General features: G+C 44.6%; 1 protein-coding gene across 1 annotated transcript in view; it reads right to left on the bottom strand.

The window, feature by feature from the left end:
* Window positions 1-8,113: 8,113 nt before the first annotated feature.
* Window positions 8,114-13,929, bottom strand: part of ABCD2 (ATP binding cassette subfamily D member 2) — a 42,380-nt gene continuing 36,564 nt past the window's right edge. Inside the window, exon 10 of the mRNA XM_066182914.1 lies at window positions 8,114-12,503. Within this exon, the coding sequence (XP_066039011.1) occupies window positions 12,293-12,503 (211 nt within the window). The 3' untranslated portion in view covers window positions 8,114-12,292. The remainder of the gene's footprint in view (window positions 12,504-13,929) is intronic.

Below are 13,929 nucleotides of genomic sequence, written 5' to 3'. Positions count from 1 at the left end.
TCTTGCCATGTGTTCAGGACACAACTGATAATCACCAGGACACACACCTAAAGATATGCATGGGTGTAAGTCTGTGCTGGCAACGTTGAGTGGTGCTGCATCCGCATGAGGCACATCAATAGCTCTCATAAATCTTGATTACAATGGAAATAAAGAGTAATTTCACATCCATGTGGGCTGGTTGGCAATCCACCAACAGCCTTCATCCACTGCTTTCTGTCCCACCCACGTGACAGTCACCAGTTCAACTGTTCTACTCTGGAGTCCCCTCCTCTGGGCGATGAGGAGCTGGCTGCTGTGGGTACTCATGTACATGCCACACACAAAGCACTAGGTGGCCCTTGCAGTCTGTCCCTGTGCCCCACACACTCCTTGTGTTTATCGTTGGACTCAGTGGGTGGCCTGGGACCAGTGTCTTCCAGCAGGACAGGAGGATGCTGGACCTGCAGCATGCATGTTCAGACAGAGAAACCATAGCATGCCAAAGAGGCATTGCCATGGTCCTGGATGTGGCCAGAGGTTCCCAAAGGTATCTGGGTGTCCCATAAGGACCAGGGGTTCAAAGAAGTTCTACACAAATGGGTTAAAAAAGAAGCATTAAAATTTTATTTGGCCCATACATTACTGGCTGAAGGGGTTGAAGGGAGCCTGGCTCTTTTGGAGTGGGAATCAGGGCTCTCTGCCATGGAAAGAGTGGTTTTCCAGCTGCTCCACCTAACCCTGTCAGATGGTGAGGGATGGGTCCCTGGCTGGCAGTTCTACCCCCACAGCTCTGGCTGGGGAGCACATCCCTCATCTCATTCTTGGTTGACTTCATGGCAGACCTTGCACAATCCCTGGAACCACTGCCAGGCATCTCTGTTATGTGAACACCCTCAGAGCTCTTATGTACTCAGTTTGAAACAGACTTCAAAGATGCGCTGCTTCTAGTCTTCAAAAGAAAGTTCTACTGCCCCCAGAGGGGAAGCATTCCCTGGCTTCCCTCTTCCCCATCTTTCCCTTTCCTCCACTGCACTGCCGGCTTTTTGCTCCACTGAAGTGCAGCTGCCCTTGCAGCCTCCCAGCCTTTAACCTCACCCATCAGCATGAGATAGGAGTAATGTTTCCTCCTTCCCCACTCACTTTCCCCAGCGCAGGGCCTCAGGCAGAGCAGCAGGGTGCATTGGAAGGTGTCCTCATCCAGAAGCCCTGCAGAAGGACACCCTGGGATTGCTGCTGGCCTCAGCCCCACTCCTTCGCTAGGGCCAGAAGGACATGGTGTTTGAGGAAGCCAGGCTGGCTCTGCTTCCAAAACAGCACAAACGCTTAAGCTGGAACAGATCATAGGAACTAACCTGTTTTCGCAACAAAGACAATTCTCACCCTTTTAATCACAAATCTCCTAAGAGCTGGGTTTCACTCTGCTCTGGGAATTCCAGTTCTATGGAGGTAAATGAAGGAGAAATATACACAGATTTTTTTTTTTTTTTTTTTAAGAAATAAAAAGGAACTTATTTTAATTTCGCAGGCAGAGAATAAAGCCTGAAAATATGAACCACAGGCAAGGCCAAATGCAAAGCAGTGCCATGGGTGTGTGTTCTGGGTAGGTGCTGCCTGTGCTGTGTGGCAGCTCCCTGTTCTGGGACCTTCGTCAGCGCCTCCTGAGAAAGAAATTCCAGCAAACAGTTGTGCTCAAAATTCAGTGGACAAGCAGAAGCACAAGCACAAGAGGAAAAAACCTTAAGTTCCAAAATTTCTAATTTCCAAAATACATGATCTCCCCTTATTTCATCTTGGAAGACACTGTTGGGAGCATGTCCCTCTGTCTCTTGTCTTCAAACTCTGTGACCTGTCAACAGAAAGACAGCATCAGTGATCTCTGCAGTGGAAACCTGTCTGAAAGGGAGCCCTGACAGTCTCAGATCTGCTCTCTCTGGAAGCTTTTCTGGGTTAACCTCTTCAAAGTGCAGGAGAGACACACCATCTGCCTGCTGGATCATAGGAAGAGTGTATAAGATTTAATTAAGATGATTTTGCCCTCCAGTCAGCTTGTTTAAAAATTAATTTTATTTCTCCTACCTCCTCCATTAAACTCGTAAGCTAGAGGGAGCAATGCACTCTGAAAAATTGATTCTGCCTCTCAGATGGCAGTGACTTACATTCATTCATGGGTGCTCAGCCCACGAGCTGATGCCCAGGACTGTTGCTGTCCCACCTCTCTGCAGACTGGAGGAATGATCAAGGTTCTGGTTTGGATTAGAGGCAGAGTTTGACATTAATCCTTTACTTTCTTTTAAATGCACTATGATTCATTATCTCAGGCAGGATCCCATATCAGGTGCATTAAGAAAGCTTTATGAGAGACAAACTGAAGTTGTTTGATCAAAGCTATGCCCTAGGCAACGTGAGAGTTCTTCCCAGCCTACTGCAGCTGGTTTCTGTAAAGGCAGACAGCACCGGTTTGAGTGCTGGAATTGACTGGAAGGAAACTTAGATGCGTTTCATTTTTTTTTTCCCTATTTTTCCCCCTCAGCTTATCAGTCATGTCAGTCCTACTAAACAAGGAATAACTAAAGGCCAAATTCAATTCCTCTTTGATTTGCACCTGGAAAGCTTACATCATCCTCACTTCTTAAGTGTGGCAGATGAGTATTCAGCTAGGAAAATGTCAGCCTAGAAGAGATAAAGTCATGAAACTCTTAGGAAATGCCATGGCTACTGAGCCTTGCCCACAGCAGTGCTGCTCCGATTAGGTAGTGTGCAAACAGTGGGGAAAAGAATTTGGGAAGGAATTTAGGATTTGTGAGTAATTTTGACTTCAGATCTCACCGATTAAATATGCAGTGTATTGCATAGTCAGTCACACCCAAGAGCAACTAAGCACCTTAAGACTATATTCATATAAAACAAAACTGTTAAGTGCCTTCATAGTGTTAGGGGCCATGAATACAGTCACTATTTTATGTGCTATGCCTGAAAGCAATGGCAATTTGTAGCCCACTAATGGCAAAAGGAGTTGCACGTCACCATTGGAACTCACTCACTATCAATAATCTTCACAGGAAATTACTGTAAAGGAAGCAAGCCTGGATTGGAAGCAAACCTTGGCTATGCTGATAGGAGTCTGCAAACTCAGCAGTAACGTGGGTTCTTTCAAGTTCCTCTCTAGTAATCTAATCAGCGTCATTAAGGAAACCTTTTCAGAACAGCTGAGTGACTGCTGACTGGTGACTCTAAGCTTTATGGTTCAAATATTTGCTTTGTTTAGTTTCCCTGACACAGATATGTTGCTCTGTGTTTCACCAGCAACAAATCTGGCTCCACTGCTCAACATGGTATTCAACTCAGCATCACTTTTCATTCCTGCCAGAAGCCCACAAGACTAGAGTTCTAGCAGCACTTTCCAAACAGCATTCCTGAGGCTTAGCATTACACGTGGAACAGGAAACCTGAACCTCTAAGACAAAAGAGACAATACACAAAGCTTGTGTATTTGTGCCTGAATCTGGTGCTCAGTCAGTTGCAGAACCATCTGATTGAGTTAAAGCAGCAAGACAGAAGATGAAGAACTCTCCCACTTCTGGAGTATTCCTGAATGCTCCTGGAGTGCATTTCTGGTGAAACTCAGCCTGAAAGCTCTCCATGGCACACAGCAGAGTTCTTACCTGAGCCATTGTGGGTGAGGACTCATCTTCAAGGGCAACAAAGCAAATAGTTTCTGCTCACACACGCCTCATTCTTCAGGAGAGCGTGTAGCCATGCCTCTTCTGCCTCTACCCACAAGAAATCAAAAAAGCCCTTGAAAAGATTGTGACAGTCAGATAGGATTAAAGCACTAGCCCAGATAGATTATAGCCAGTCTAAGGCCTGTTTGGGCAGGTGGGTGCAGACAGCAGAGGTCTGCTGGCCACGCTCTGGGCTGGTGTGGCAGGAGCCTGCTCTGATCTGGAGACAGCACAGCACTGCATTTCATGCAGCCCAGCATCCTGTTCTCTGGGTAGAGCAGGGCAGCTCCTGAGGGAAGAAGTGAGTGCCTTTCAGGGTGGGCAGTGCTGACTAAATGTGCTTTCACGGGTGCTGGGCAGGGCAGCTCAGGTATGTCTGTACTTGCTCCCAACAAATGCAGGAAAAGAGCCGGAGAGACTTGTCCTTCATGGCTCCCGGTCTTCAGTCCTTTGCTCCCAAGCTCACAGTAGCTCTTCCGTGCAGCAGAGCTCAGCAGGGTGGCTGTGTTGTCCACGAAAGCACAGGGTGCTGCAGTCCTCTTGACTCCAGCAGCACAGGAGCTCCCGCTTTCCTGCTGGCCAGGAGGGACTGGTTTGGCACCGCTTGACACAAGCCATAGATGCCATCAAACAACACCCTGTGCCAGATAGGCACTTTCTGCTGGAGTACCCCGGCACCCATCAGAAGTAAAACCTGTCCTGGCTTCATTAGAGTTGGAATTTGTCTACTTCCAGCATCTGTGTCTCATTTATGTCTCTTGCAGCAGCATAAGGCTCTGAATTAGCAAAGTAAACACCCATCTTCAAGCACAGCTTTAAACAAACTGAACGAAAACGCTTTGAACATGGCCTTACACTCACAGCAGACTAGGCAGGTATTTAGTGATACAGCCCTAAACTATGCCCTAGGTAAGAACATGCTTTGGGCCCATTGTGTTTGTCTTTCAGGTGCCCCTGAGAACCCCAAACTCCCCTGGAAATTTGGACAGGCAAAATAGGAGTGAAAGTCAAGAGAGTGAGAAGATTTTTTAGGAAATAATCCTTTTTTGGAGGGGAAGGGGTTGGAAAGGTTGGGGCCCATGCCAGTGCACTAAGCTCTAGTTTCCCAGAGGCAATCAGAGGGGCAGAGGAGCACCTTGATGCACATTAGCTCTCACCTGTACAGCTCTGTCCTTGCCCAGTGTTAGGGCAGGGGAGAGGGTCTCAGGAAATTGACACTGCCAGAACAGATCAATTAAGGGAACATCTATCTAGCTCATTTTTTAGAAACAGATACTTTTTAATGCCTTTAAAACTGATGTTGATGCTGGGTTGTTTTTTTTTTGGGGGGGGGGTGGGGTGGGGTGGGTGGTGTTTTTTGTTTGTGGGTTTTTCTTGTTTTTTTTTTCTGCCCGGTTGTTTATAAAATCCTCTGCCTGACAGAAGCAGTTTTCAGCCCATGACTTGAAAGAGGCATTGAACCTCACTTCAGAAGTCCCTGGAAAGAAGTCCTTACAAAGGAAGTGCAGTCATATTCCCAGGCCAGATTACTTTGCCTCCACTTTCATCTTGGCATGAAATACATTAATCACTCTTTTTTTCAACCATAATAATTTAAGCAAGAATCTAATGAACAGAGTCTTCATCCTCTGATGCTCAGCAATGTGCCACATGGCACATACATAAGGGAACATTAGCGATTAGACAAGAGTTGAATTCTCTACAACATGATTACAGTATAAAAATAGGCCAGCAAGAGACTGCAACAGCACCTCCCCTGTATGCTCATCTTGCACTAGCAAGGATATGGGGATTTTCAGAATTTTGCTTCTGTGTCTGCCATTTCACACTGCTTACAAAGGGATTTTGGTTGAATAGCAGAGCTCAGACAAGGCATGTTGTTGTTTAAGAACAGATAATAGATATGGGTTACCTGGAAATACTCCAAAGCACACTATACATGGCAATTGTGTGCTTCTGATGGAAATTGTGGGCTAGGATTAAAAGAGTATTCTTTGTTTTTTCACAAGTTGAAAAATGAGCTGTGTAAGTTTTAAATCAGCCTGGCTTGGCAGGTATAAAGTGACGCTGGGAAGTGTTTGCTCAGTGCAGGAATGTCCTGTTACTGTGGGTGTACATCGAGCAGAACCCAGCTTTACCACTACCACTTGCTGCACCTTAGTACCTCACATTAGTACCTTGCCAGCTGCTGTGTTTTAGTTGTGCAGACATTATTCCTTGACACCTTTCCTCAAAGTGTTTGGATCTATAGAAAAAGCAGATGTATTAGACAGGACCCACCACCTCACTCCCTCTCTTCCAGCACTTGCCACCAAAGGCACCAGCCCCAGATGTCTCAGCACTGCATCCATCCCAGTGAGAACAGAAAGTTGGACAAAAGGGTGGGAAGGAAGACTTAGTGCAACTCAAATAATAAAGACAGAGATCTCCAAACATACCAGCACAGCAAACACCAACTGATAAAAAGTATCTCATAAACTTGATGTATTTATAGCACACTGGAGCTACAATTGAAGAACATTTCAACTGAGAACAAGAATATTGGATTACTGAATGCAATTTTTTTGGTTGCTTTAAATATAAAATACATTGGGTTTGCTTCAATATCATATAAATTAAGGTTGGAATAATTTCTATTTCCCAAAGACTCAAGTCTTTATGAAAAGCATTATGAATCTGATCTATTTGAAATGAAACTCTAAAATCCAGCAAATATGAACTCTCTTTCAAAGACATTTCAATCTAGATAACTTTTATGACAATGTTTTTTTCATGCTAGAGTTGATCAATAAATGAGTGGCTTTGGGTTTTTGTTTATCATCTTAGAAATGCTGTGTCAGAGACAGCTTGTCTTTGCATGTTTGATGAAAAGGAAAGAAAACTCATGTGCTATTGCACAATTACTTTATTTTCAAGACAGGTTTTGTTATTCTTTTCCTATATCTGGCTCCTCCCATGGGCTCTTCTGGACTTTTTTCCCAGAGCTTATCCCAGTCTGGTGTCCCATCCTGGTGTCTCACCGGGAGCCCAGCCCCAGGACCAAGCTGGCTCCTCAGCCCTGCATCAGCCACCACCACAATCTCTTTTCCCTTTTTTAATTACCTGTTCAAAACCAGATTGTTCAGAGGCATCAGACTCGCATTGAGTCAGTACAGTATTTTTGAAAAGTCGCTGTTACCCTCTTAGAGATGGTATCATATTAGGTTAAAGACACTAATTTAAAAAATACAAAGCAAGTGCAGCAGAATGAGCTATAATCAGAAAGAAGCTATACAGAGACAGTGTTAAGATGTTCTTCCAGACATTCCCCACCTAATGGAAAATGTCACCTGTGGGAAGTTTTTGAACACCTTTGCTCTGAGTACTTTCTAAGTTCTTTTAGCTGCCATGATGCAAGTCTTGCTCTTTCTTCTGGGAATACCTAACCCTTGGGCAGAAGCTCAGGACTTTGGCATTTCACATCAAACCCATGGCACCGGTCCTCCTGATCACAAAGCAGGAATGCCCTTCAAGGAGTGGACACCAAAACATTTCTTGTAAAAAAATGTGAAACTGGAGTGCAACCTTTCAGCTCACCTTCTCCACTACCATGACGTCTGGTTTGATGCGTGAGCCCCAGCCTGGTCCTACAGCCACCCAGAGACCCCTAAAAATTAATTTCTCACTGCTCATGTCCTGGACTTCACTCTCTGCCAGTGCTCTCCCACTGAGTGGGTGCAGTGGCTGCAAGGGAGGCACAGGGGACCAGACTCCAGTAATCCATAAGAATCTAGTTCTCAAGTGACCACCATCTCCACTGGCTCTCCAACTGAATAATCCAGGTCCTGTACCGCACGGTACCTCACCAACCCCTGCCACACAGCTGGAAAGGGGTTGGACACAAGCCAGCTCTGTGTCAAGGCTGCTAAGGAGCCAACCATTGCCCTCACACTCCCTAAGAAAAAACTCTCTCCTCTGCTCAGCCATCATGAGCTCCTGCTTGTTGATTATTTGTGGCCCTGACGCTCTATGCAAAACTGTATCTTACAAAAACCCAATCAACCACCTTTGGGAGTGATGCTGCTGAGGCACCCCATGTGGTACTGCTGACATCGTCCTCTGGCTCATTGCTTGGTGTAATTCCCTGGCAGAAAGGCCCAGCAAGGGGTGGCAGCTTTTGTCACTTTCCTGTCATCAATCAGGTAGACACTGAAGTGGATGGCACGAAAGATGAGAAACCTCATAGCAGCCCTTGACGCCAGCCTGACCTAGGAATGAAACACTTGTTTTAACTTGAAAAAACACAGCATCCATCCCGAGCTTTCCTGCTCCACCACAGAAACCAGGGTTGGGAAAGGACTCCCACAGCACAAGCAGGCAGGTCCTGACTGCTTTGTGAATGCCGCATAAGGAATACTGTAAACTGAAAGTAAATGCAACATGTTTTATTTGAGGTTGGAATAAATTACAACTGTAAAGCATATTTTATTGCTTTATAAATTGTCTGCTCTTAAAAGGCATTAATATCAAACATAAACAAAACAAAGACACATTTGATTAACAGTTCAGTTCTCCCAAGCTTCATGAACAGCTCAGTAGGGGGATTTCTTTATGTGATTGGCTCAGAAATTTGACGTTGACATGCATTATCACCATTCATAAGTCTGAGTGGACTGCAGATGTGTTCATTTGCATTAACATATAATTTTCTCTTAAAATATCCCACTTAACCACCCAGTCCTTCATTCTCTACTCAGATACAAACCTCACTGCTTTTGAAAAATTCCGTTGAAACATACATGGGGTTTTCTGTCCCTGCAGAAGGAGGACTTCCAAGTCCAAACCAGGAATGAGTCTGACCCCAAAACTAAGAGAAAAACAAACTCCTCCCAGGTTAAAATAGCGAAATCCCATGCACAAAAAATGTGTCTTTGCATTCTGAAGATTCCTGCAAAAACACTTTGCATTATCTGAACACACTGATGTGGAGAATTCATATTTTTGTTGTACAGATACCACCTGCCGGAGGCAGGTATGAATTTTGCTCATCACCTGTACTACTCTAGGTGCAAAGAGACCCAGGCAATCCAGTTTGCCCTGAGCCCAGGGGGGTGAGAGGGTGCTCACAGGGCTGGGTGTGCTCAGCACTGGGCAGTACCCAGCCCTGAATACACAAACACTGTGACGGGGTCTGGCTAGCTCCAGACAGGTATGACAGGCAGAAAGGAGGCCAAAAAGTCACTTCCTCAGCCTCCTGGGGAGTCACAGCTCCTGAACATCAAAAAGGGAATGAACATTCTTAAGCAGCTCTCATTGCACCACAAAAAAGCTTCTGCCAAGGTATCCTGTCCCACTTTGATCCTCTTGCACTGCCAGGGCCATGTGCTCCCCATGCCCTGGCTCCAGAACAGTGTCTCCCTGAGCTATTCCTGAGCAGGGAGCATGCACCTCTGCTACGCTGGGCCCGAAGCAGCACAAAATCAGCTGGACTATGCCCTGTAAAACTCTCCAGAAACAGAAATGGAGACTCCAGTCTCACCTAGCCCTTGGAACAACACAGAAAGTTTGCAGAAAATACCTCCAGGACACCTTCCCTTCCTGCCACAAAACTAACTCGAAAAATAACAAGCCACTAGTAAAGAAATTCCTTCTAAAATCAGCTCAGTATCACTCAGAAAGTTCCTGTTTAGAGAAGTGTTTCTTCTCATAGCAGCCTCTAAGGTTCTTGCCATGCCTACAGGAGCACAAATAGCTGAGTGAGCTGCTAGAGTATTTTACACTATACAGCTGAGTGGGAATGGTTGTCTGTTAATGGATCCAAGAAATGTATGTCAAACTTCAAAGAAAATACTATTAGATTGATCCTGGTATGATTTCAGTTTTCAACAAAATTTCATCAGTAACATATATAAACTTAGCATGTTTTATGCATAATCTCATTAAAAAGAAACAGCAAACTAACTTTCTTCTACTAAAGGCAGTTTTGTCAGAAGAGATTTGTTTTGTGCCATGAGGGATAGCCAGCTTTGATCTCTGTAGGCATGCAGCAGATGTGCTGTACTTGCCCATAATGGCTCCCAGCAAGTCAAAGGACAGGTGCAGAGCTTTGGTGGGACATCTGGAGCTGTGCCAAACTGGGCCAATTCTTCAGCACTTTTCAGTATCCCACTCATTCAGGGAGAGGATAACCCTGGTTTAGTTCCCAGCCATATGTTAAAGTGCTTAATGGAGAGGTGAGGAACAGCAATGCCCCTTCCCCCACCTCAGGTCCTGGCTTGGGAAAGGCTTGAGGAAAGGTGGCTTTGTGGCTTCCTTGTGCTAGCAGGATGCACTGCAGCTGGGACAAGGGTATGTGCATGGTGTGCCCTGATTCATCTCATCTTAGAGAAACATCAATCAGGAACCTGCAAGCTTTTACACTCATCAGTCATCTCAGTTATGCTCACTGAGAACAGATTCTTGGCTGACTTCTTTTTTTCCTTAGCAGTTATGAATTTTGCTTTGAAGATGAGAAAGGGGAAAGCTCACCTTCAGGGAGAGGGACAAGCACAGACAATTGCAAATTAAAATGCATACATGTCAGCCACCCCTGCAGTGACCTCCATCCGCGCTTTACGACACAACATCTTATTATCTTGAACCTTAATTTTTCAGCCTTTTCTAAGGTTCCTAGGAGCATTCCTTTCTATATCAGTGAGATGTCTCAAGGGGCTCTACAAAAAAAAAACCAAAAAAAAAACCCAAACCAAAACAAACAAACAAAAAAAAAAAAACCAAAAAAAACACCCAAATAATGACAGGAACCAACTGTTGTCGCCAGGTTAAGTTACAGGGTTACATTCAAGCCACAGACTCTGAAGGGAGCAGACTTGCTCCATTTTCTGGTGCAAATGCCATACCAAGCAGCAAGCTGAGCACACTGACAAGGAATAATGGCTAGTGCACTGGACTGGGATTTGGCGGATGGAGTTAATTCACCTTCCTCTTGTTCTTGAAGCCATCAGAAAAAAGAAAGACTTTATACTAATTTCAGGGTGCTCAAACATTTCCAGCTCAGCAAATGCCCCTAAAATATTTCACCTCTTCAAACAGCTCTTAGCAGTTTATGCACTGCCTCTCTAAGACTAAGAACAACAGACAGAAATCTTCTAAGGAGTCACACTTCTGGGGAAAAAAAAGAACCAACAAACTTCAGGATTGCTACATCTCGGCTAAGGCTCATTGACCCATCTGCAAAGCCTCTTACCCCCTCCTGATCTTCACTCCTGAGCTGCCCATTTGCAGTGCACTTGCAGTCAGAGAGAACAGGAGCTCTTAAATACATTCACATCTTTTTTTCTAATTCTCCAGCTTTTGCATTCAGCAAGGCACACAGGCCAGCACTGTCTCAGGCAGTTTAGTTAAAGCACCTTCTGACTGACAGGGGACCTGAACTGAAAAACTGATGGGACAATCAGTGAGTGCATCTGAAAGCAAGGCTGTTAACCAGTGCATTTGCTCACAGGAAGGGCAATATTCAGCCACTCCACCAAAATATGGCAGGTTTATTCATTAGTGGTTACCAAATGCTCTAACTTTTCACAGACCTTTATAAGTGCTGAGCATTTAATTTGGCAGAACAGCCATGCCTGAGAATTCAGTGTATTGATAGAAACTGCCATTTCCTTCTCCTACAGTCCTTCCCACCACAAAGTGTCTCATGGAACAAACAAGTGTCTATATTGTAATTATGCCAATGGAGGAACTAGGTCAGATATGGATGCCAGCTGGATCAGACTCATAGAGCAGATGAATGATTTAGTCAAACGAAAACTGAGTCACTTGAAGCCAGGCCCAGTGCTCCATCCACACCACCAGAGGTTACACAGTAAGGGACATAAATAATTCCCTGAAGGAACTGATGTATCATGAAGGGCAAAGAGCCTCTGAAGCTATGTGTAATGGCATAAAGCACAAGCATATTACATGTTTACCTCTGTCCCTGCTTCTCTGTCATGAGGGCAGTGGGTTGCTCAGACAGTTGTCTTCTGGTCAGCCTATTACGTTAATCTCTATGGAAATGCAGGTAATGGCATGTATACTATTCAGTAGTAGAACAGAAGTCTTGTTTTACATGGGCTGAGAGAATGTTTCTTATACCCAAGTGAGATTTTTGCATGCACCTGCATACTCACCCAGATGCTGCCCCTGCTGTGCTCCATGCCTGAGTGTCATGCCCGGTTGCTCTGCGTAGCAGGCATGTCATACGCACACAGTGACCCGGTACAAGAGCACATTCTGCAGGCCAAGTCTCAGGCAAAAATTCACCTATAAAACCTAAGTTTGTTGGTCATTTCTTGCAGTGAATTGGGCTTTCACTAGGAATTAACATAAGCTGTAATGACTAATCTTATACTCTGTGCACTTGCTTATTTTCTTTTCACAGTTCAACCACTTTCCTCCTTAATACTAAAACACTGAAGTCGTACATAGCGTTCAGAGCATTATTTTCTGCTGGCTGTGTTTTGCTACGCTCTAAGCCTCTGTCACAATGCATGCAAAGGATAATGGCTGAATTTGTAATGCTTTTAACTAAAAAAATACTTTTAAAAACATAAACCATAAATTATTTATTCCTCTTCATCCATTGTTTTAAGCACTGAATCTTCTCCCAGGATTTTACACAGTTCATTCAGTCTCTGCTGCATTTTAGGAATTCCTGCAAGCTGGGATTCCAGTCTCTGTTTTTCCTCACTCAGTGATAAACGGATAGCGGTGTCCAACTGCTCGAAACGCCAGCCGCCTTGTCCGTCAAACTGCAGCAAGTGAGTGTGGTACTTCCTGCAGCAGAAATTAAAACATTAATAATGGCTCAGGGAACAGATGGCTCGTTTTTGCATGCAAATGTGGATGTATGTGTCTCTTTTCAAAGGTGCTTGCCAGGAATTTGAGCTGTCCAGTTCTGGATCACTGGTAAGACTTTTTTTTCAATGACTCATTGTCATCCCAGGACACTCTTTCAGAAGGGATTTGGGTATTTCAAAGCCTGTCACCAGACTGCCCCAGGCCAATAGTGAAATTCGGTGAGTGCCAGCTGGAAGCAACAGCACTAGCATGGGCTCCCAGCTGGGGCAGTCATCACCTCAGCAGCCCACGCGGGCTCTGAGCACCTCACCTGCAGCAATAATGCTGACAGGAGTGGGCAGCAGGGCCATGGAAGGTCCACTCAACAGCTGCTGTCCCTGGCCAAGGTGGTGGCCCCCTCTTACTGCCTCCTTTTCAGAAACATTGTGGCTGCAGATGCCTTCACAACAACTCCATCAGATGCCTTTTTCCCCAGGAGCTAGAACAGCAGCATCAGACAAGGTTCATTTCTCCCTCAGGAATTCTAGTCCTAGTTTATTTTATTTACTTCCCTTTCTGATAGATGTCTTACCTCCTTAGCAGCAAATACAGTGAGGCAGGCATAATACACCTGATCCTACTGATAAAACTCAAGTTTGTTCAAATTACACCTCAGTTTGTTCCCCTGTGTCTTACAAGGTTGGCTAAAGGTAACTTTATTCCTAAAACATGGTTCAGTTTGCAAGGGGCCAAAATAAAAAAGTCTGTGTAGGAGTCACAGATCTTTCAGTGAGTATCAGGGTGTGTACATCGAAAATATTCAAAGATGTACATGCGGAGTTTGTCAAGACCTGATAAAACATTTTTCAGGAGGCACAAGAGGAAGAGCAGAGTTCCCTCAGAGCTGCTGGTATGACTGCATAATTTATCACTATAAATTATAGAAGGTGAAATGCATCATAAAACACTGATTCTAAATCCCATCCAGGGAATGTGACAGCTTTAATAAACTCAATTACATGGGACTTAAAATAGATTCATCTCCAGACTAATATTCACCACCTCTTGCATATTATCCTTTATGATAGCAAATGCTTAACCCATCCTTCTATTTCCCCCACCAAACTCCCAAAAAATCAAGAAGCTAAATGCTGCAGATAGAGGACACAACTGTTAAAAAACCAGACATGGTATTCCTATGGAGGAACAAAGTATAGCTGAACCACTTGCCATGTTTCCCATCTTCTCCCTGCACTAGTAAACTTCCCCAGGACACCTCAAATGTCACCTTCACAAAGTAAGCTGGTGATACCTGTTGTGGCTGTGGCATAGACTAATTAATTACCTCTTACACATTTGCATATTAATAACTGAAATATGTTAAAAATATGAGGGATGAATAAATGAAAAATGAAATGAAAAA

This window comes from Chamaea fasciata, unplaced genomic scaffold (assembly GCF_029207755.1).
Source record: "Chamaea fasciata isolate MVZ Bird 193981 ecotype frontalis unplaced genomic scaffold, bChaFas1.0.hap1 SCAF_5, whole genome shotgun sequence".
Classification (NCBI taxonomy): Eukaryota; Metazoa; Chordata; class Aves; order Passeriformes; family Sylviidae; genus Chamaea; species Chamaea fasciata.
Note: the sequence above shows the minus strand (reverse complement) of the source record. Positions and strands in the feature narration are given on the sequence as shown.